At 38.4% G+C, this 24,632-nt stretch overlaps 2 protein-coding genes across 4 annotated transcripts; both read right to left on the bottom strand.

The window, feature by feature from the left end:
• Positions 1-951: 951 nt before the first annotated feature.
• On the bottom strand, positions 952-13,880 carry brd1b (bromodomain containing 1b). 3 transcript variants are annotated; one of them, XM_053480304.1, is made up of 13 exons: positions 13,521-13,880; positions 11,357-12,717; positions 10,956-11,112; positions 10,591-10,722; positions 10,305-10,433; positions 9,830-10,142; positions 9,368-9,619; positions 8,745-9,221; positions 7,823-7,955; positions 7,491-7,621; positions 3,702-3,811; positions 3,278-3,432; positions 952-2,089 (listed from the first exon to the last, which is right to left on the bottom strand). In XM_053480304.1, exons 2-13 carry the CDS (start codon positions 12,706-12,708, stop codon positions 1,921-1,923), a joined length of 3,510 nt encoding a protein of 1,169 aa, XP_053336279.1. In that variant the 5' UTR covers positions 12,709-12,717; positions 13,521-13,880; the 3' UTR covers positions 952-1,920. The 3 variants fall into 3 exon arrangements, with proteins under 3 accessions (XP_053336279.1, XP_053336263.1, XP_053336271.1); XM_053480288.1 differs by lacking the exon at positions 3,702-3,811; XM_053480296.1 differs by lacking the exons at positions 3,702-3,811; positions 13,521-13,880 and adding an exon at positions 13,338-13,390.
• Positions 13,881-14,419: 539 nt separating this feature from the next.
• On the bottom strand, positions 14,420-17,922 carry pim3 (Pim-3 proto-oncogene, serine/threonine kinase). The gene is made up of 6 exons (XM_053510677.1): positions 17,552-17,922; positions 17,236-17,345; positions 17,060-17,110; positions 16,592-16,955; positions 15,565-15,741; positions 14,420-15,460 (listed from the first exon to the last, which is right to left on the bottom strand). The coding sequence occupies exons 1-6, from the start codon at positions 17,637-17,639 to the stop codon at positions 15,273-15,275; spliced, it is 978 nt and encodes a 325-aa protein (XP_053366652.1). The 5' UTR covers positions 17,640-17,922; the 3' UTR covers positions 14,420-15,272.
• Between the last annotated feature and the right edge of the window lie 6,710 nt (positions 17,923-24,632).

Raw genomic sequence — 24,632 nt, 5'->3', positions numbered from 1 at the left:
GATTTCTTCGGTTCTACCTGTGAAATATGCTGATGAGTTAACAATCAGAGTTTCTAATGGGATCTTTACCCGGACTTAGGCTTTAGATTCTGTAGTGGAATGGGGACAGGAATTTACATTGACAGCGAATGGAGCTAAAACTGTGGACATGGTAATTAAGGCTAGAGGAGAGGACAACATTCCCTCCCTCCCTCTCCTGTTATCTTAGAACATGCAATTAGTGGTTTCCACCATTAAATTGCTCGATGTTCAAATATCCCCTGACTTGTCATGGGATGCCCACATAAAGTACCTGATTTTAAAGTTGCGCCCTAGAATCTACTATCTTTGTGCTGCTAAGAAAGCATGTCTTCCTCGTGATGTTTTGGTACAAATATACTTAACTTTTATATGGCCAGTTCTTGAATATGCTAATCCAGTATGGGGTGGATTACCTAAAGGTCTCTCTGAGGAGTTAGACAGACCTTTTGTGTCTAGTGTTTTACAAAATCCCAAATTATCAGGAGATTCTGCAATAATAAAAGTTATTGCAATTGATATAAATGTCTGCTTAAATGAAGTAGAAGGTACAGGTGAGATATTCCTAGTAAAACAGGCATTAAATCAATCTATTAGCCATCCTTAAGCAGGAAAAATCTACATCGGACAGTTCATACAGAAAAGATGCTGGACCGTCTGTGTTTTTTTTTTTTTTTTTAATTTTCAGTGTATTTAAAAAAAACTGGATTTTGCCAGCATTCACTACCATTGACTATGATGTGATCCTCCCAGAGAAAAGAATACAGAACACCACTCACAATAAGTATGAGACAGTCATATAAAATAACAAATCCATAAGAAAACTTCTTTTGCTACCCAAAACCTTTATGAACAAAAAGACAACGTTCAACAGTCACAACAGATGGTTATGATTAAAAAACCATAAAAAAAGAGACACTCATTTAAAAACAAAAAACAAACAAAAAAAAAATAAACACAGCTTTCACCAAATCGTCTCAACACACTCTTGGCTATAAAGTTTTGCATACCTTTTTGTTCTAATACAAGTCATTTGTACAGGCACATTCTCAGCACAAGTCCCAATACATACCAATACAGTAAAAAAAATATGCAACAGTTGGAAAATCTCTCAACTATCTTTTGTACAGTACACACACACATTTTTACAACCACTCATGTAAATAAAAAAACTAATTAAAAAAAAATAAACCTGGGCAGCATTTTTTGGTTTTGTATGAGTGATGCACTTCTGGTTTTTCATCGCTACGTTTTCTTTATTCAAAAATGACTCTGTGTATTACATATACAGTATAGAATTTCTTAGTTTTATATAAATATGTACAAACAGCATGTAGTTGTAAGAATTTTTTTTTTCCATTCATTATATAAAAAAGTGGATAACATTAATGCCAAGTAGGAGAAGCTTGCATTGGTAACTTAAAATAACTTAACTGCTAAAAAGGAATTTAATTTGATACAGTAAGTGCAGAAGCCTCGTTCATGTCTTTAGACAGGAGGAAAAAATTTGAGGCTTTGCCTGTAATGTAGCACCAACGGGGTCTGCACCTCAGTGCTCTGTTCACCTTGGAGTACAAATCTTCCTCGAGGTAATGTGCGGTACCAACTGAAGCATAATAAATTAGTGTTGGATAACTTACAGCAATCTTATATTTACAGGCAAGGTTGGCTACGTGATTTTTCTGAAGGATAGTGATGGCAGTAAGTTTTCACTGCAGTGCTACAGCACATTAGTGAAGATCCTCTCACATCTCATTAAAGAAGCCCATTCTACTCTGGATGAAAGGCCAGAAAGAAGGAGCCTATTTAGGGTCCTCGTAAACACGGCCAGCCAAATTTGTAGGTGTGATAGTAGGCAAATCCGGGGATGACGAACCCTGAAGTGGCCATTGAGTATTAAGTTTAGTCACCATCACTAAAGTCCTGGACTAAGCTCAAGTGTTTCATGGCACGGGTGAAGGCGCATTGCACAGCTTTCCGTGTGCTTGAGGTGCGAGCCTCCAACATTTTGATTTTATCTAACGTCTTGTCAACCCCAAATGGTACCATTTTGGTCTTAGGAAGCCATTGCCTATAACAAACATACAAAAATTAATCAGTATTTAAAAAAATAAAAAGAATAAAACTTTGACATGCACACAAAAATACTTGGTATGCAAAAATGTTCTGCACATTTCACCCTACTGATTATTTATTAATAACCTGACTACTACAAGCTGAATAACAATTTGCAAGCAAGGTATAAAATATCTACTTTAGTTTGCAAACAGGTGTTCCAACCAGGAATTAATGTCTATAATTCTGAACGTTAAATATTAATATAATCTACATATTCATGTTTTTTTATGTCCTGAAGTCAACTTTCTGGAACATGAAATGATACAATAATGATAAGAGAAACAATCTTTTCTTTTACATGTAAATGAAAACAGATGTCAATCTCCATTTTGCCAAAATAAATATCCCCAATTGATTGGTAATTTACACTGATCAGCCATAACATTATTTCCAACTGTTTTTTAACCCCACATGAATGCACCTCAAATTGTAAACAATGCAGCCATTTATTTTTAAAAATTGCATTTTTGCATGTTGTTTATTTGTTGTAGTCTATGAACTGGCTGCTGTAACGATTACAATTACTGTCTCTCTAAACATGGAGCTGCAAAATCAGTATTGCACTGTGTGTTCTTAAACTTTTCTATTAAAACGTTTTATCAATATGAGCTATAATAGCTTTACTGGATTCTATTGGATTGGACTACATGGGTCAGCCTTTGCCTCCCACATGAATCAATGAGCTTTGGCTGTCCAAGACCCTGTCGCTGGTTCACCTTCCTTGAACCACTTTGCATGTCTCATTCTTACTGCTTTAGCAGAATCGTCTGATTTTGTATTCTTGTCATATATACATCCATCATTGTTTTGTCACTTAAATATTCAACATGCATTATGGCAACATGTAATAATTGTTGGGAACACAGCAACCAATCGTAGGTAAAGATTTCACTCACTATATTTCAATTTAAACCTAAAAGTATTAGTTTCATCATGCAAAACTCACCTGTTCAAAGAAGTAAGTTTCTATAATAAATTTAGTAAAGTTTTAACAGATCTATGCAAACAAAAGCAATACGTGCGAGCGATTTGTGCGTGCGCACACACATTTACATTACATCTATGAATATATGCATACTACATGTGCATTCCCATATCTTGCCAAAGCACCCAACAATACATCCCATTACCTAACTCTTACCAGTTGCGCTTGTTGTCGAAGAAGAGGACGAGGAAGAGTTTCTCCTCTGACCTGTACTGCATCAGCTCGCCGACTCTGAGCACGTCCCGTGGAGGAGTGGGTATGAACACGCCTTTGCGATGGAAGCCCGTTCGGGGCATCTGTGGGTCTATGATCTACACAAACAAGTAAAGAGCACTTACTTAAAGTCCATGTTCTGAAACAAGTACACCACTTGGTGTAGCTTGTGGATGGAAAGGCTTACCACTAAGCACAGACACACCTACAAACACATCCACATTCTTACACTGTCTCTAACCACTGATTTGTGAAGCAGTTTGATACTTTCGCCATCATTACTACTCCACAGGATGAGCTGAAGGCAGATGCATGGGATGATGGAGAGAAAGAAGTCTCTGTCTGGCATGCACACATGCACACTCACCAAGGCAGGGTAGGAGGGATATCCACTAAGTTTTGCCCAGACTAGTTTAAAGGGTTCCAGAGTTAGTGTGGTAGTATTAGGGGGGGTCCATATATTGCTGTTGTCAAGCTCTATGGAAGTAGGAATAACGGTAAGTTATGAGGGGTTCACCAAAGACATGAGGCAGAACACCTCAAGAGCAAGTGCCATGGCTGTGTAATTGCAAGCAGCATTAACTAGCATGGGTCATGAACAAAGGCTGTGCAGTGCCCTGCTCAACCTATTTAAAATAAAATGGTGATACAATTCCACCCAAAAAAAATCTGCTACTGCTACAGTTAGAATTTTTGTAAAGTAAGAATAAAGTGATACAGTCTTTGCAAGAAACACTGGCATCCTTAATGAAAATAAGATTTAGCATTTAAAATAGAAATGTTTGTATTAACCCATACCAAGGTATAGACCAGCAAACTTCTTTACAAAAAATGTTTTAAATAGGGCTGTCAAAAAATGCATTATTTTAAACTAATTTCAAAAATCACACAATGAAATACTGCCTTAAAAATGCTGAGTAATCAATGTTGACATGGTGCATCACTGAAATCATTCTGGTCACCTGGGGCTTTGTAACATGGCAAAGGTGGAGAAGATGCTGCTTGATGCCGTGAAACAAAATCACTTACATTTAAAAAAAAAAAAAAAACACCCAAATGAAACAGTTCATAAGGGAATCTCTCTCCACAACTTCGGCAGCAAGGAATGTTTGTACCAACAAAGTACTTTAAGCCTATCTATCCAGTACTTTAAGCCTAACTATCATCTCAATGTTAGCAACCAGAATCCAGCATCACACTAGAGTTACGGACCTGTTTCCGAAAACATTTGACCACAAAGTCCAGTTCATTTTGATCACTGTGAAGACAAGTGCACTGGACCACACCCAAGTATGCTTAAAAAAAATTGGCCTGTAGCACCGAATGGCATACTTGGGCACAGATGGAATCAGGTATAAAAAACGTCGGTAGCTAAACACAGAAGAGAATCGCTGTTATTAGTGCGAATACTGGCCAGCAGGGGAAATAATCGTTCCCAGACACAGTACAAATAAATCATGCCTAGTGTCAAAGCTACCTAAGTCTACCTGTGATTACTCTCTAACACCGAAACTGGTCTGCAGTTGGAATAAAGAAGTGCACGACAAACTGGTTAAAGGGAAACAGGTTATGCAGTTTTATAATATCTCAAACAAACAAATGTTAAATTTAGTATGGGGTGTGGCAACCCATCGATGGAGGAGCTTAAACCCGGATCCTCAGATCCAAAAACCAACAGGCTAGAGCCTTACCCATCTAAGTTACCACTCTCACGTCTTATATCTAATGCATTTTAAAAGTAGAATAGTCCCCTTAAAGGTAGCTCGAACACACAACTTTTGGTTTTATCCAAACATCCATCTAAAAGCTTTTTATAACCAGACCTTTTATTTCATCACACACCTGGTGATGTTTCCTCAATCATCTTATTATCCATACTAAATGTGCCATTATCGTACACAGCCGGATGACCGCGCTGCAAATAAATATATAAATATATTGCAATGTGTTAATCACATGCGTTAATGTGTTATTATTGGCAGCCCTATTAAAAATTTAATATTAAATACTAGAGATGGACCCGATCCGAAATGATATCGGTATCGGGTCCGATATAGCTGTAAGTCCGTCATTGGATATCAGTCGGACAGGCCCAGTTCGCAGCCTGCACTGGACCTTAAACTCGACGCAATGCACCGCTCCTTATTCCATACCATGAACCTGCGGCAACTTCGATCTGAGCAAGCGAATAACATTAGCCGTTGTTGTGAACAAAATGTCGCTCGTTTGGAGATACTTTAGTTTGGAAACGCCGAAAAGCAAGACGGCTACTTGCAATGTGTGTAAAGCCAGCGTGCCGAGGGGTAAAAGTACGGTTGCGTCGCACAATACAACTAATTTAATCAAGCACCTGCAGAGATTTCACAGGAAAGAGTACCAGGAGTTTATGCTAGCAAACAGGGAAAAAGACACCAGGCAGACGCCCGTTGACGTTTTCCAAAAACGCAACAAATTTACAGCAGACAACCCAAAAGCAATAACAGAGAAGTTGCTCAACTTCATTATACTTGATGACCAAAATGTCGGATTTAGTAGCCTGTTGGAGCACTTAGAGCCCAGGTACAATCTGCCGTCTAGAAAATACATTTCAGAAACTGCTATACCCGATCTATACAACCGAGTGTCATCACAGTTAGCGGCGCAATTGGAAAATGTTAAATCAATGAGCTTCACAACTGATATTTGGACCTCAGATGTGAGCCCAATGTCCCTCATAAGTCTCACTGTACTGGGTAAACTCAGAGTCATATGCGCTAGAGTGCGGTGCTTCAGGTAAAAAAGTGCAGAGGGTGCATTTGATTGTGCGAGACAATGCGAGTAATATGAAGAAGGCTATGAAAGAAATGCATCTGGGCTCATTGTTTTTAACTTACTTTTTTGATAGTTAAGATATTTATTTAAAATTTATTAATTTTGCACTTTTATTTTTTACACAGTTGTTGCTGCTAAAATGGACATAATACTTGAACTTATTTCAACCAAGATTGTTGTGTTTTTGATATTTACAAAATTTTACAGCTGTTGCTGCTACCTTTTTGTGAAGTGTGACATATTAAAATAAAAAATTAAATTCAAAGAAGTTGTGTATATTTTTTGCTCTTCTAACAAGTGCTTAATAGTTTATTTATTCTGTGATGTAACCTTACAAACAGCACAATTTCAACAAAAATAATGCTAATATTAAAGTAAAAAGATGTATTATATCGGAATCTGTATCGGTATCGACAGTCGTGTATCGGAATCGAATCAGAACTGGAAAATCATGGATCGGCCCATCACTAATAAATACTTTTACAGCAACATTTGATGCATGCCATTCATTAAGATTTATGAATCATAGAACATGGACAGCAATCAATGGACAGCCCTAGTTTTAAAATTAGGCACCCAACAAAATATTTTTTTTAACTCTGCCCTAGAGGCCATAACAGCACTGGGTGACTTCCTGTTATATTCCTTTTTTCTGTTTGTAACTCTTGTCTCATAATGTTTTCAATCAACTTGTTATTTAAAAGTCTCTTATTATTAAAACTTAAAAAAAAAAACAGAAGAAACAACTTAAGGAGATGCATTTGTGATAAGTGTCATAAATTAAAAGCTGATTATTATAAACAATCATGCGACTCTTGTGTTGAAAAGTAGTTCTAAATATTTCTTAATTTTTAAAGGGGCCCAAATATTTTGAGAAAACAATTAGGGATTTATTTTAAAAATTGTTCTTAAAAAAAAAGGGGGGGGGTGCAGGAACATTTTCCTTCTATTGTTCAAGTAAGATTTAATTACTAGGTTAAACATTTATGGTGTACAATTATTTTGCTACTGCTTCCGGATGAGGAAAACTGGCACATGAAAATTTGCCTTTGCATTTCAATACAAATTCAAAATATGTTTTGAGTGGAATTGTATTTTAATCTGTTAGCAGGGAAACATAAGACTGATAACTAGCTGTGATGGGTGTAAATATAAGACAAGTTGAAATTATTCATGCAGACAGAGTAGCAGAAGCAAAAAATAGTGCAAACTAAAAGAAATGTAGAAAAGAAAGATGGGACAAAAAAGCTTCTGGAAGTAAGTGAGAATACATGTATTATTTGTTAGTACATGAACATATTTCAAACATCATACTTGTCATAGTTACCAAATACAGGCAACTCACCAGATGCCAGCTTGCTTGCTTTGGAAAGGGTCCCTGTTTCCATGCATGCGATTGGTTCGTTTCGGTCATCTGTTGTGTTTCGCCGTGCCATCGCTTGCTTCCCCTTGCCACCTTTCGGGTGAATGACAGCACTAAGCAAGTTAAAGAGAAAGCTTGTTTATTTCAAAGCCAAAATCAACAACAACAATAAATCTATGTGGAGACACCTTTCTGTGCTTGATATATATACACAAAAATGACAAACTGATTTTACATAATCAGTTTAATCAATATTAGGAGTGTCAGTTATTTACAAGAGAATGTTTGAGTAGCAATGTTGTTTTTGTTACTACCTCGTACTGTCTAGCAGACTTGTGCTGCCACTTGAGGAGATGCTAGATTCGGAGGCACAGCGACGGCGAGGTTCTAGGACTCTGCTGCTCACCTGCTTTTGCTGCTCTAGTATTAGACAACCATTAGAGAACCCTAAAAACACAACATAACATCTTCAGTCAACCTACCCTAATATTTACTCAATTAATAAACAAACATTTTTTACAGTTTCTTCATTTAATGATTTCAGAGATAACATTGATCTCTCTTCGTGTTGCTGAATCCTCAATTTTGATCGGTCTGAGTGTTGATTCATGGCAACCAACGGCTCTGACAGGAGTGAAGGCAACACATAAAACACAGCTTAATATCCATGATTTCTTTTTCTACATTATCGTTTTTAATTCTTTTGGTTCTGTAAAGTTGATTTGCATCAATGACCATTGTTAAAAGCACTATATAAATAAAACTGAATAGAAGTTTCCTACGAAACTTTAACAAGAACTAAAGTGGGCATGTTGTTTATATGATAAAGCATTTTGCACATAGATGCATATTTTACATTAACTGAGTGACTTGTGTTTTTATTCTTTGTAAAAGACAGCAAGTTCCACCCCAACAGTTTCTACCCTGGTTTTGCTGTAAAACAATAAGATATAAATATGTATATTTTTGCTTATTACAAAGAAGGGGGAGGGGGATGCTATAACTAATGACAAATAACATGTCACACTTATGTCCCAAAACATTTTAAGTTACTTTAAAAGGAAAATAAACATAAAATCAGGCCACATTACACAAGCCTGTTATTTTTTTCCCCCACACGCACATGCCCTATTCCTTACATAATCATGCTAAAGAAATGCCCTTAGAAGCTATCACTTTGAGAAGAATCTGCACTAAATCCTCAAGTATTTATTAAGGCATACGTATTTAATTTACCTGAATCAAAACGCTTGGCTGGGCACTCCTCTTTTTCTCCACCTTGGCTGTCCCCGCTGTGAGCTCTCTTCCTGTGCTGAAGCAGTGTCTCAAGGCGTGGAATAACAACTGATAGGAATGTTTTTGTACCAAGCTGAGGGCAGTCCACTGATGCTTCTGCCTTACTTACTGGTTTCTGTGGGCTCATACTCTTAGACTTCCTGAAGAGCACTGCAGTTCTTCTGTTAATTGTGCCTGCTGCTTCTGTAAGAGTAGATGTAGCTACCACAACATTGTTTTCAGAGGGTTGTAGATCAGAGGAAAGTCCATTTAACAGTGAGGTAGAGAGCGTCTTATCATCAAGTGTGATCATTGTCTGGCATTTCTCAGGGCTGAGGTCCACGGGTTTCAGTGCAGGAGGCTCGGAGACATTTTCTGAATTTGTGACAAGTGGAGCAGAAGCTGATGGCTCTAATTTGGGAGGTAATGTCTCGTTAACTACACAAAAAAAGAAAACCCATAAAAATAAATACACTTTAGAAACAATTGTCAGTGCTGGCTGAAAATACATTGCAAGCCTTAAACAGATTACTTATAATGCAAATATTTTATGCAAAATTTATAATAATGCAACAATGGCACACCTTCTTCCAAACACTCTGGAACAGGGAGTGGTTCGTTTTCATGGATGTGGCTCTGTTCTGAGGAAGGACCTGTAGTCTTCTGGCACATTTCAAGCCGCACATCATTGATGGTTTTTTTGAGCAGCTTGAGACGCTTGCTCCGTGATGGGCTAGATTTCATCGCACTTGTTAAATCAAGCATCTCTAGCAGTGCATTAAGCTGCGCTTCCAAAGACATGTGCAGTCGATTTGCAGGATTTAGCAACCGGTCCACTGTAAAGAACAATGACAAACCTCACTCATTCTGTGCTATTTCGAGTCACATTGAAACATGTCAACAGAGCACTGACTAGAAGTGTACTAACAGCACTTTAAATGCTGAACACTCAGCAGGTGTCAATCTCGATGTCATGCAATCATTCTTTAATTTAACATTATGTTATAAAACAGGTTCCTTATATTGAAAATGCACATAGTTCATACCCTCTTCCCATGTCAGCAATGGTTGAGGCTCTATTTTAGGTGGCTCAGGTAGATGCATTCCACTGGCAAAGTCAAAACCTATTCTCTCTGCATCTCGCCGAGTCTTCCTGAGAATAGCTCCGCCGTGGTCTCGCAACCGCACAGCATAACGGTAGAAGAAGGTCTCCTTGGCATTATATGTCATGCAGTTATTGATGATGAGATTGAAATCATCCTCAAACTCATCCATGCTCTTGTATTCATGTGCATCAATGCGTTTCCTCATGGTAGAGAAGTCCATTGGATGCTTGATGTGATCAAGATAGTCTGGAACCTTATTCACACAAAAGAGAAAAAACAAAACAAAAAAATATATAAATAAAACATAAAATGACAGTAAGGAAAAATCTGGGAGCTTTTTCATAAAATAATATAATCTACATTTTTCTTATAAGTATAAATAAAGCAGATGAAGTAGAAGACAAGTAAACCTTACCTCCTTGATGCTGACAGGCTGGGCAAATACCCTGGTCTGGTCTTTCTCCTGCAGCTGGTTCAACACAGCTCGCAGCATGATGGTAAATGGAGTAAGCTGCATCTCCAGCACTGACTGCTGAAGCTTCACCTGAGAACAAAGAGACAAATAAGCAAAATAATTAAGATGAATACAACTGAAACCATTGCATAATGCTGAAACTTATGCTACAGAATAAACCCTGGACAGTTATGAAAGTATATTCTAAGTCCAATATGTGGTGCTAAAGTTGGAGTTCAGCTCTGACCTGCTCTCTCTTGAGCTTCTCTCTCTTTCGAATAAGCTCAAGTAGCAACCGTGTCCGTTCCAGGTCATGGCGTAAACGATGCAAATCCTTTAGTTGTTCCTTTAATGTCTGGCAGTCTTCCTTACTCTGTTCCTGTATTCAACAAAATACAAATAATTTAGATAGATAGACGCAGCTAATATTTTTTAGAAATAATCTTCTCTTTACCCACTCAAAATAGTAGTCATTTACCAAGCAGGTAACATGTTAAAATAATTTGAATGTGAGTAACTGTGGGAAAACCTTAAAGACTTTGAAAACAAGCTTCTAAAATAGATATAAACAAATTTACAGCTTAAAAACATTCATTTTCTTACAGCACGTACCAATTGGGGTGCTTTTTGAGTCTGGATGGTAGTTTGCAGGCGTCGGATAAGAGGCACGCCATTTCTTGATTGCCTCTTCAGCATCCAGTAACTAAGAACACGCTCCACAAACTGTTTTTTCTTCTGAACAGAGACTTGGTTGAGAATAGTGTTGAAGCTGAAAGACCAAGTTTAAAAAATCATAAGCAAAACTAATAAGGAAATTCCAGGAATACTTAATAGTTTATCAGAAGCAAAGGATCCAGCCAAACCAACAAAAAAATGTATCTATCTTTTATAATGAAAAGCACCTATTAATGTGTCTATTAACATATTAACATCCCTGGAAGAGATATTTAATCAACAACAACAACAACAAAAAAAAAAAAAAAAAAAAAAAAAAGAGAGAGAGAGAGAAATACCTTTTAGGTGTCATACTAGGTACTGAAACAGTTGGAACCACTGGAACTGACTGGACATCTACTTTATTTTTTTTCTTTTGGCATCCCTTCACTTTTGCCCTCCGAGTTTTTTGTTTGCTCTTTTGACAAACGCTGCCTTTAGGTTGAGCTTCATCATAAATGCTAAGCGGCCTCCTGGTACATCCACTAGGAGTATGAGAACAACAGTATGCAGTCTTCTTCACTGAAAACGTAGTGGACCCTGCATCAGTCACCTCTTTGATCGGCTCCATCTTCATGTACAGGCCCGCTTTCTGAGCACAGCTCACATGAAATGCGGTGTAACAATTAGCCTTGCTGCACTGAATGCAGGCTCCAACCCCTCGCTCTTTACAGAGGTAGCAGGTCAGTTTCCAACGTGCTGGTGGAATATTAGCTACACCATCAATAGGCTCAATGAAAACGGTGTTAGTAAAACCGACCTCAGGAACCCAAATAGCACAGACCACATGGCCCCATCTGTCATCATCTGTCCTCTTAAGTGCGCCACCTTTATTCGGACAAAAAATACATTCTGCAGGTTGGGAGGGAGACTGTGAACAGTGTCGGCACAACCACTGGCCCTCTGGAATGTGGGGCACCCCGTAACACTCCTGATGCACTGCTAGGTTGCACATGTCACAAAACAGAATAGCATTACTGTTCTGGCACTCGCCATCCATACAGATACAACAAACAGCGTCCTCATCAATGAGAGACTGCGGATCTCCCTGACCCTGGTTCTCAACAAAGGACTCTTTTTCGAAGCGGTCCATTAGGAACTCAAAAACATTCTGGGAAACCTGACTAAAACCTTCACTCTTCCTTTTCTCGTTGATCAGCTCCAACCATGCATAATCTTCTTCATCCATATCATATTCCACCTCCTCATCAAGCTCATCTGGGGTCTTCTCCACATGGCAGTAATAAGTAGTTGGTCTTCGCGGCACAGCTGGAAGATTATATTCGATCATTCGAATTCTTGGCTCTGGTAGCCTGCCCTGAGTTAGGGAACCCTGCCCCGTGTTCAGAGCAGCACTCTTCTTTTGTTGATTGATTTTAAGCCGCACAGAGCGCACCAAGACCTGCTGGGGTTCCTCTGCATTTTCCTTGTTACTATTGCATTCACTGATCTCCTGAGCTAAAGGATCGTCACTGCTGATTACGTCGAGCTTGTCATAGATGCTGAGTCGATGAACACGTCCATCTATTTCCAACTCGACCATCCGCTGGGCTTCGGCATAGGTTAGAGTCTGACGGTTTCTTGAGGGTTTGATGGGCGATGGGGGTCTTTGTGGGGTGGCCACACGCTGATGTCTCCCTTTCTTCTTCATTTTGAACACCTAGAAAAGTGACAAGAGTTTAGAACACAATGAATAACATGACTTTAAAATATGTATAAGCACTTCATGCACAGAACCACCGTAATTATGGTCTAAGCTATCACTGTAAAGAAGGTTATAAATCTAGTTTGTCTTCCACGTTTCTTAAAACATCTCAATTAGACCAGAGTTGTGATGTTGTGCCCATAGCTACTCACGATATTAGTGTGTCTGTTAGTGGCAGCTAGGCAACAAACACAACTGCTAAAACCGTTTAACAATACAGCGCGATGTTGTGCTCGCTGTATAGCAACTAAGTTTTATAACCTATAAACCACGTGGACAATTTAGCGCTAAAGTCTGTGATGGTATTCGAGGTGCTTCCGGGGCAACCAGGTGAAACGAAAACAAGCGGTAGACGAGCGCGTTAGCTCACTGGGTTGTCTGCTAACGCGCTGGATTTAGATCATGGCAGCTAGCTTTTAGCTTAATTGCTGAATTAAGCTAAAACGGCGAAATGTGGTCAACGATAGCGTTGACAAGCACGAGTTGGAAGCATCACTTAGTATAACACAAACAAAGATCTAACCGTAGCTAACTAACCTAGCCTGCTAGCCGGCTAAACCAAAACACAAACTCACAAAATCAGTGAACTATTCCGCGCTGGTAGACCTCGAATTTATGCAAAGATGGCGTCAAACAAAACAAACACTGTACAAACGGGAACATCACGAGTATCCGCGTAGACTTTACACGTCATAGCACGCGTCATTGATGCTAACTTATAAGCACGACTGGAAATAAACAAACTAAAATTTTCTTACCTTCTGCTTCAAAGTGTCCCCCAGTAAGCCTCCAAAGCAACACGAAGGCGAGCTAGCTTGTAGCTAGCGGTGTGCAGGGCCTGCAGGATAGCAGCGGCTAACTCCACACGCAGTCCAGGCTAACTAGTTTAGCATCCAACTGGTTCCGCTCGAACGTTTAATTGTATTTCAATGATACAATACAATGTCCGAGAGAGGCGTTTGAATTCAGCGCCCCGCGCTTTCAGTCGCATCAAGCCGCTCTTTAAAATAACCATTCGTGTATTTAAGTGCGGTCGGTGTGGTCAATAGTAGGACATATATGAGCTAGAATGCAGCTAGGTGCTAACAGGCTAGCTCGCCTCTCTTGCCCCTAACAATGCGGCGGTGCGAATCCCTGCCCATTTGTGACGCAATACGTCGTTACGTCCAGCTGTAAAACACGGAAGAGGCCATAACCCTACTGACCCCCTCTACCCGCTCCCTGCTGCTCCTCAAGTGCCCTAAGCCATGTCTGTTAGCTAAGGGTGACCGGTATGCATAAGCCGAATTATTTCTGTTTAGTGTGTGGACAATGCCTGGTCCAGTGAGCCAGTTGCCTAAGGGCAAGGTGACAAACTTTTCCAAGTTTCCAAAAAGCTTTACATATTTAACTTTACCGTGCTTTTGAGAAAATATGTCCCAATCCTAATCATCTGAATCAGATATGCTGTGCACAAGTTTAGCATCAATCCATCAAGTATGTGATTTGTGGAGTGAATACCACCTGGCAATGCTTTATGGAACATGACTATAATATAATACACTGCAGCAAATATATCCCTTGCAGCACAAATAGGAATTATTGATGTGGAATGACATGTATCTGTTCATGTTACATAGATGACATCCATATGTTTGGCAAAATAATATGAACCAAGTTTCAGCTTATGGAATTTATTGTCATAAAAAAATACTCATTGCAGTTCACAATGCAGGAAGGGAGAAATCCACAGTCACAGTGGAAGGATGACCTAGGATGTTACTTTTATCTACTTTCATGGAAAACCAGTGACAGATTCTAGATTCAAGGTACATTAGAATTAGAACTTTAACACCTCACACATAAATGTGTATCAGTATGAGACAGGCATAGTTTATTTGCAGGTATTTAGAGTTAACTACAGGATAAGGCAAGGGTATCAAATCTAGCATTATTTTTGCTGATGGTATAAAAATCAATAAATAAATAAATAGCCACAGAATGTGGAATGTTTGCTTTGTATGAATAAATAACACATGGGAGTGAATATAAATAAATACAAATAATTGTATTCAGAAACTTAAAATCAATTAATAATATTGCATTGATTGTGCAATTCACTAAAGTATCTACCATCCAAAAGCCAATATGTGGCAACAGCTGAGGTGGAGGAGTAGAGGGGGTTATCGGTATACAATGCATGTTGGAAAGGGTAAGGAGAGAGAGAATATAGTCCACCACAAGAGGGCAAGGGAGCAAAAAAAGTTTTAATGTCCCACCAAGCAGCTTTTTTGGGAAGAAAAAGGCACTAGTAAGTAACTGATAAAAAAAAAAAAAAAGGAAAAGGAATAGGCTCTATAAGAGCAAAGAATATGGCCATAGGGTTGCTAGCATTATTGCATTTGCACTTCCCATGAGTGTTAAAAAAATATTCATTTAAAAAGAAACAAACAAAAAAAAAAAGACTGAAAATAATTTAAATTAATTTAAAGACAAGTTTAAACAAATTTGGGTCAGAAAATGTGTTGCTGTTAGAGGCTTTCTTTGCTTGAACATGTGCTGGATGAGGAGTCTGTGCAGATTGCATGAAGGGTGATGTCCCTGGTCAAGGGTTTGGAGTCTTTCTCGGTATGCATCCACTTATGCTCAAAGATTTGTTCCAATGTAGGTCTGTCCGATGGTCTCAAGCACAGACACCACTTGACAAGTTGCTGACACTCTGTAGAAGACCAAAAGGAAAGAGTAAACTTTACATGTTCTTTGTTTATTTTAAACAAATTGTACTCTTGCTATACATTATGGAAAGCAAAATGATGTGCATACCAGGGGAGACCTTTCTTCTGAAAAAGAGACGACCTTTCAAAATCTCATCATCGTGCTCAAAAGGTATATCTCCGCAAACCAGATCATATAGCAACACACCAAGTGACCACACCGTTGCAGAGCGTCCATGGTACCTGTGGTAGCGAATCCATTCTGGTGGGCTGTAGACTCTTGTACCTGAAAAAACAAACCAAAACAAATAAAAACCTACATACTATGCAAATTCACTGACTTTTCAGCTAGTGTCATTAGGCCAACAATTCGACACACTACATGCTGTTCTCTTTGTAAATATGATCTTTTTCTAATTAAGTCTTACTTGAAAAAAAAAAATCAGACTAATTTTAGTATGAGAGAAATTTGTCCTGTGGTTCATGCAACTTTGGCATCCCAGTGAGTCATCCTTGTTATTATTATTATTATTATTAATAATCATCATCATCATACTGGGTTTGGATTACAATAGTTGCTAGAAACGCTGAGTCAGGTGACAGGAAGGGGAGGGGTAGTCAGCCACACCACCCTTCCCCCACTACAACTCCGTCTCCAGCATACAGTAGAAACAATAACAACAATCATCTTAGAAATCACGGTTTCAGACACTCCATCGTAGACACCATCGTGTTTAAACACGCCCAGCCTGAGTCATTTCCCATGAAAAAGCCCCTTGTCTGGATGTGCTGTACACCCGGTCCCCGACAACGAACTCGGGCATGGATACCAAATAAAAACAACAGTCACGTGACGTCTCTGCTCAGATTTCACAACATTCAGTCGCATACAGACTGTCTAGGCATAAAATGAGTCAGAGGCGCTATTTCAGCATTGTGCGTATATTATAATAAGCGTTGTAGATTATTCTAATAAATGATAATGAAAATCTGGTTTGGTCAACAACGAGCATAATAAACAGCCCACAAAAACATGATGGTTAATGGTTTAGCCATAATAAAAGCGACAACTGAGAGCTCACATCTAAAACGTTGGTTTAAGGTTATGGGGGTGGGGGTCAAAGTCAAGGACTTACCATCGAAGTCAGTGTACACGGTATCCTTGAGGATTGCCCCTGAGCCGAAGTCGATGAGTTTAATGTCTCCTGTGCGCAAATCCACGAGCAGGTTTTCGTCTTTAATGTCCCGGTGGATCACCCCGCAGCTGTAACAGTGTCTCACAGCCTCCAGCACCTGGCGGAAAAAAATCCGCGCCGTGTCCTCATCCAGTGCGCCCTTTTCAGTGATGTAGTCAAATAAATCCTTCACCATCTCCGGCCGCTCCATAATGATCAAAAACCCGTCAGGCCTCTCGTACCAATCAAGCAATTTAATAACACCCTGAAATGCATTTCCCACTTTCTTCATCAGGAGAATCTCTAGCGGAACCAGCGAACCGTTCTGAAAAAGGATAAAAGAATGGATCACATACTCTAATGCTATATATTTGTCTGTCTATATGCATAATCATATTAAAACATCTGCAGTACCCGAATAATACTTACGATTGTGCCCCATTCGGTTATTCGGTCCCTGGCCACGTGTTTAACAGCAACCTGAATAAGAAACATACATATAGAGAACCCTAAGATAAAGCCCCATACACATTCGCCACGTTGTTTCCGCGCAGACCGAGGCCATGTGCTGCTGCCAGCAAAACAAAGCAAAGCCGCTCACTCACCGGCAAACCGTCTGAAATGCGACTGGCAGCGTACACAGTCCCAAACCCGCCGCTTCCCAGCACAGAGCCCAGATGGTACACCTTATCAAACTGTTCCTTTTCCACTTTAGCTGTAGGAATTAAACACAAATGGTGCGAAATAAAAATAAAAATAAAACACGCACGTTAGTCACTCGGAGTAACAAAATGGCTCCAAATTTAAGGTCACACACTCTCGCACCCGCCTACGTGTTAGGCTACAATAGAGTGAAATTACACGTTTTTTAGACGCATAAAAAAAATAATAAAAAGTTAGGAAACTGTTTTCAAAAAGTACCTGACTGGAGCTGAATCTTCACCGGCAAGTGGTCAATGTTAGTCGTACCGCAAATGTGGGAAAAAGATCCAAATTTAGACAGCAGCATCTTTGAAGATCTCTGGAAATCAGCGAACCTCCCAAATCCAACGATAAAATAAAATGATCCGAGTATAAGTAAAAGTCACATATATCCTTTAACCATGCTCCTTTAAATATCACAAGTGTCGGATGCTGCAGGGCGTTTCAACACCTTTCTGGTCTGAAACGTCGTTAATCAGCCCTATTCACCAATGTCCTCCCTCAGCCATGGTAACGCTGTTCCGTGTAAATCTTGTGTCTAAACACTGCGCTCTACTGAAAAACTACCCGCAAGCGCACCCGCGCGTGTGTGTGTGCGCGCTAGATGTGTGCGGACCAACACTCATCATCATTCTAGAGCTTCAGAGGCACAATGTGCAGATCCTTCCGCCACTCTGATCTCACACAAATATCAAAAGAACGCACAAAAATAAAATAAATAAACCAAAATCTAATGCAAGGAAAATTGCTTAAGGTAAAGACATACTACTACAATAATACATTCCTGTCCGTGACTGTATATAAATATGTCACACTAAGGAACTATAGAGCGAAGAGCCCAGGGATACTTTGCTTGAAAGCTTACAGATACAGCCTATTAATGAAACGAAAAACAGCTCATAGTGGAGGATCCCATCAACCTAGGGAGAGGGGAAAAAACGCGGGAAAGCGTGTTGTTATCCTAAAAAACATTTAAGTAATTGCTTAAATTAGTTCACTACTACTGCTACTACTATTTGTTGTTGTTATTATTATTAGTAGTAGCCAACACTGCACAAAATGTATACCCTTTGAGAGTTATGAGGTGAACCTCAGGAGGAATTCTTACAATAAAGTGTTTTTTTATATTTGAACGTGTTGTGCTGTTTTTAAATAGCTTTTTAAAACATTTTTCTCCAGAGGTACAACTGAGGAAATCCCTGAGGCTTTCATAAATTTTTTTTATGAAAATCTAGTATAAAATAATAATAGGAATAATAAAAATAGAATTATATTGGGCCTATTATATAGAGATAGGCCTGAAATCCACAGGAAGTAGAAAGTGGCCTTTTAGACTGGGAATAACCATCACAGCCAATTGGATTGTTAAATGTCCCCTTTAGAATTGATGAGGTATATACTAGGTAAGTGGCGGCACAGTGGTGTAGTGGTTAGCACTGTTGCCTTGCACTTACAAGGTCTTGGTTCGATTTCCGGCCAGGCTTGATTCCCGTCTCTGTGTGCATGGATTTTGCATGTTCTCCCTGTTCTTAGTGGGTTTCCTCTAGGTATTTCCTTCCACAGTCCAAAGATATGCAGGTTAGGCTAATTGGCATTCCCAAATTGCCCGTAGTGTGTAAATAAGAGTGTGAGTGTGTGTATGTGTGTGTGCCCTGCGATGGATTGGCACCCTGTCCAGGGTGTACCCTGACTCGTGCCTATCCTTGGGATAGGCCTTAGGTCCCCGCCACCCTGAATACAGGATAAAGCGGTATGAAAGATGAGTGAGTACTAAGTAAGTGATTGATTTTATCATAATAGAACTTATCAACATACCTGCTATTAATTTACTAATAGTAAACTAGCAGTATCACAAATGTTTTTGCATATTTACTGTATGTTAAAGTTTTTCCTGAGAAACATTAAAGGAATTTAATAGAGCTTTCACATGGGGTTTGTATGTTCACCAGTTTGGGGGGTAAAACATGGACAGAGTGCATCAAAAGGGACTCTCTGTACTTGCTGTGACACGGATAAGTATTTATGGGGCTCTAAAGATATAAAATTCCTAAGTAAGTACTGTATAATTTACCAATACATTTAACCATTAGAATCAACCAAAACAATGAACTAATTTGTATATAAACCATATACTGTAAGTGTGTTTATAAATGTTCAAGGTTAGAAAAGTATAAATAAAATCAAACCAAATATGGGAGGAACAGGTTGGCTGCATTGGTGCCAAGAAGCCAGCTAGTGTAAAGACCACACACTCTAGCACAAATGACTTAAAAGGCATCTGATGTGCTCTATGTGCTGAGGGGATTTTATCTGTCTATATACTTTTAAGGTGAGGGCTACTAAATACCACGCTGCCAAGAGCAAACCTGCTCTTCCATTATAAACACTGGCAGCAAATGTAGCGGTTGCAGTTACACACCGTGCAAAAAAATGTATTTTACTTACACTTTGAAGTGAACTGAAGTGAACTGTGTATGAAGATATAAACATTTTCTAATATTTGTCAAGTTTTAAGCATTAACTGGAATAACTAAAAGTGTCTTTATGCAAAACTAGTAAGCAGCTTTCTGTCAACAAAGTAGTTAATTTGAAGTACACTAAATAAGGTAGAATTATAGGGGAATCTCCCACCAAAAAGATTAATATAGTTATCATTTATATATAACTAATTATTCAAATTCTTTTGCAGAAACCGGTGGACCCAACAGGATTTGCTGATGTTAAATAAATATTACTTTGGAAAAAAAGGCCACATAAGCAGTTTCTGTGATTGAAACCAGCCATGCCCAATGATAAATATATGAACCCTATCCCAAAGAACTCAGAGCATAAGGCAGAGTGGATGGCATACCAATCCATCACAGGGTACAAGCAGGAGCACACTCACACACTACGGGCAGTTTGGAAATGCCAGTTAGACTAATCTGCATGCATTTAGACTGTGGGAGGAAACCCACCAAGCATGGAGAGAGACTCCATGCATATAGACCCAAAGGCAAGATGTGAACAATCAAACCCTAGAGGTTTGAGGCTACTGTGCTAACACCTAAAACTTTTTATCACATAGCATTAACATTATCAATTAAATACTAGTAGACTTGCTCATTTATGCCTGTTGTGAGCAAAGGCTATCATGTCTGATCCAGTCCAACAGAGAAGCTAATGTAGCACAAATTGCTAAAAAATGTTAATGCTGGCTATATGAGAAATGTGATGTACTGGACCAACAAGTCTGATCCATAGAGGCCCACCTTACAACTTAAAAAAACTGCTGCTAATGTTCTAGTTCCAGATACCACAACACAGCTTCAAAGGTCAGGTCAGAGCTGTTTTAGTAGCATAAAACATATTTAATGTTTAAATTTTATGGCGGATGTTGTGTATATATGTTTTTGACATGAATAACATTGATAATTTCATTATATTGTTATATAATGGGGTTGGATATATTTGGCCGCAAGTGAGCTCTATCAACTTGTTAAAAAGCCAGCTTGTAACAACTTGCCTCTATTCAACTACTGCATTTAGTGGGGAAAAAAAGGAGCTAACCAAATATTTTTGGAAAGGCGATAGAGCTCCTGCCAGGAAACATCAGTTAGGGGCCCTCCTAACTGATGACAGATGACAGGTCTTAGGTTTCAGGTAACAATAGTTAAGTAGGTTGAGAATAGTTAATAGATCACATTACTGAACCATGTTGGGTATAAAAAATCAGCTGTGTCATTGGAAACACCACGACAACAACTACAACCATCCTGTTCATAGCCCCTTTTTGTGATGTTAAAATTAGGAACAGTTGTGTTTGTGCTGTTGCCATGCAAAGAGTGGGTTTATCAGCTAGTCATGTTCTTTTACCACCTTTAAACATTTAGGAGATCAAAAGCTCTTATTCACACACAAGCCACTGGAACATCACCCCCACCATGGTGAAACCTCCGAAACTTATTTTTGTGTTTTGACTAACAGCTGTAATCATGCGGAGGCAGCAGTGTTATGACTGGGGGACTGTGGAATCTAGGTCACAGAGAGCTCACTTTCTTTTTTCCAGAAGGAAAACCCACTGCCCTTTAACCACTCTCCACCTCTGAGACTGTAGTTTTCATCACATTAATGTATTTTGGTTTTGACTGGTTAAGTAGAAGATTTAAATTCCGTGAATATGACTTTTTATACTAAATATTCATTGAAACAAAACACACAGGGACACAAACCTTCATCCAGGCATCTAATAAACAAATAAAACCTATTGAGAAAAAATCTTCTGGTGAGCAAAAAACAAACAACCGGTATTCACTGGCCTGCGGTTTGCAGATTATGAGATTTCTAAAAACCTCCAAATATTACCAAGCTAACCAGAGAATCTAATTTAAAGTGGTGGCCATGGTGTTCCAAATGACTCCAAAAATAAATAAATATATAAACTCAGCACAGCAATGAGCAGATGAAAGGAGATGAAAAGAGTCTATCACTAGTTTAGGAGGACAGTTGCTGAAGCGGCAGACAATGACGAGGCAGTCGACTACTGCGCCACTGTCCTGTATACTATGATCTTTATATTGGATAGGCAGCTGCAATGCTTATTTAGCTCTGTGATTTCCTTCTGATGCCAATATAGTTATAACAGTAGTTATAAGGTAACCTGCAATTCAGTGTTACTTTTAATCATGTCATTTAAAAATATATGAAATTTAATACAGAGATGAGATTTTGTTTTTAAGAACTGTGACGTAACTGTAAAATGATGTCTCTTCTTGAATGACTGAAAACATAAAAAAAATTCAGCCAATGAATTCACCCCGTCCACATCTGCCCATAATACGTAAATTAAAATGTGTGGGTTTTAGTATAATGAGTTGTTATACATAAAAAAAAAGTACCATGTTTGCACCCTCTGAATACAAGGTTTTATTAATCTCTTAGGTGATCTTTCTTCTTCATCTTCTTCATCTTATAATAATAATAATAATAATAATAGCTGTTATAACAGCACTAAGTACTCGTTGATTGATTTGATTTACGAAAATGGTATTTAAGATTCACTTTTAGAAATAACTTCTAACTTGCTGTGTAAACATACACAGTATAAGTCATTTTTACACCTAACTTTAAAACGAGAATCATTTGGGTTTAGCAGTCTCAGATGTCGATTTTCAGGAGTAATTCCCAGAAACCTTACATCTACATACTGTATAATGTAACTAGCAGAAGTGTCACATTGTCCTGAGGCAGAATGTAGCACATAATGTTTTATAACAAGCATGTTACATAATGGACTTACACCACCGAAAGTGCTCCTCCTGGGTCAGAGTGACTCAGCAAGCACACAGTCCTCTCTGAAAGGGTTACCTTAGCAGTCTCTTGCCTGGTTTGAGGTCATGTGACCCAAACAAACAGTCACATGATCCTCCACTTGTTCATCATGACTCTGCAAGGTCATTCTAAGCATGTTTGGGAGATTTAGTGTTTTATAAATATTGTTTTGTACGTCAGAAGCCTTTTGTCTTAAATTATGTATGTTGTGACTTTTCCCATCTTTTGGTGTTTTTTTAGAATATAAAGAATTCCTGCAGCACAAAATGGAAAGATCTGTGCTTTTTCTTACTACTTATATATTATTTTAGTTTTTCTTTAAAAATGCAGCAAAAACAGAACATTAAATCTAACCTGTCTCCTCAATATGATGAAAAGAAAGAAAAGAGATTTAATTTATTGTGAATCAACTACATTTACATTTATATTTAGGCATTTGGCAGATGCTCTTATTCAGAGTGACTTACAAAAGTGCTTAAGTTTCCCTCATTGGATAGACCCTTACACTGGGTTATTAGGTGTACCATTTCTACACACATGTAGCTTACACAGGTAAGACTCCACATCCAGTAAAAGTATTCACACCTCTTATTCACAACGAACGTAAATATATTTAATTGAGACTTTATTGTGGTGATAGACCAAGACAAAATAAAACATAATATAAAGTGGAAGGAAAATGATTAATGTTTTTTAAAAATTGTTTTACAAATAAAAATCTGAATCACTGCATTTTTATTCAGCCCCCTTTACTCTGATACCCATACCTAAAATCCAGTGGAACTAATTGCCTTCAGAAGTCACCTGATTAGTAAATAGAGTCCACCTGTGTGTGATTTAATCTCAGTATAAATATAGCTGTTCTGTGAAGCCCTCAGATTTTTTTTTTTTTTTTTTTAAGAGAACATTAGTGAACAAACAGCATCAGCACCAGACAGGTCAGAGATAAATTTATAGAAAGGTTAGGTTATAAAAAATATCTCAAGCTTTGAACATCTTACAGAGCACTGTTCAATCCATCATCTAAAAAAAAATTTAAGAGTATTGCAAAACTGCAAACCTACCAAAACATGGCCATCCAACTAGAACAAAAGCAGCAAGGAGCCACAGAAATTTACAGCTCAGGTGGGAGAATTTGTCAACAGGACAACTACTGTATTAGTCATGCACTCCACAAATCTGGCCTTTATGGAGGAGTGGCAAGAAGAAAGACATTATTTAAAGAAAGCCATAAAAATCCCATTTGCAGTTTGTGACAAGCCATGTGGGGAACAGCAAACGTGGGGAATGGTGGTGTGATCAGATAAGACCAAAATTCAACTTTTTGGTCTAAATGCAAAATCACATGCACATCACCCTGAATACACCATCTCCACCATAAACCTTGGGGTTGTTGTGGGGATGCCTTTTTTTTCAGCAAAGACAGGAAAGTGGTCAGAGTTGATGGGAAGATGTATGGAGCCAAATACAATCTGTAGCAAGACTAGAAAATGATTGCTTATAAACACTCTTCATACAATCTGACTGAGCTTAATCTATTATGCAAAGAATAATGAGATAAAAATTCACTTTCTAGAGATTTGCAGCTGTAATTTTAGCCGAAAGTGGGTCTACAAAGTATTGACCCAGGGCGGCTAAATCCAAATGCACGCCATACTTTCAGATATTTATTTGTCAAAACAAATTTAAAAACATTGATCACTTTCCCTCCACTGCACAACCATGTGCCATGTTCTTCTTTTTTAAATGTCTGCATTTTCCTTTTTAAAAAATGCTTTGAATTTGCTACGGTTCATCATGTTTTTAGGAAGGAAGGATGATAATTTGCTCCAACTTTTGTCCCTTAAAAAAGCAGCAAGCAAATAAATATAGTCATCAGCAATTGATATCAAATGATACACATATTTTTTTTACCTTTTACTTTGTATATATGAATATAAAGGGGCTTTCTACATTTATAGCTCTCACCTGTACCATAGAGGATAAGTGT

Source organism: Clarias gariepinus, chromosome 2 (assembly GCF_024256425.1).
Source record: "Clarias gariepinus isolate MV-2021 ecotype Netherlands chromosome 2, CGAR_prim_01v2, whole genome shotgun sequence".
NCBI classification, from domain to species: Eukaryota; Metazoa; Chordata; class Actinopteri; order Siluriformes; family Clariidae; genus Clarias; species Clarias gariepinus.
This window is presented reverse-complemented; position numbering and strand designations above follow the sequence as displayed.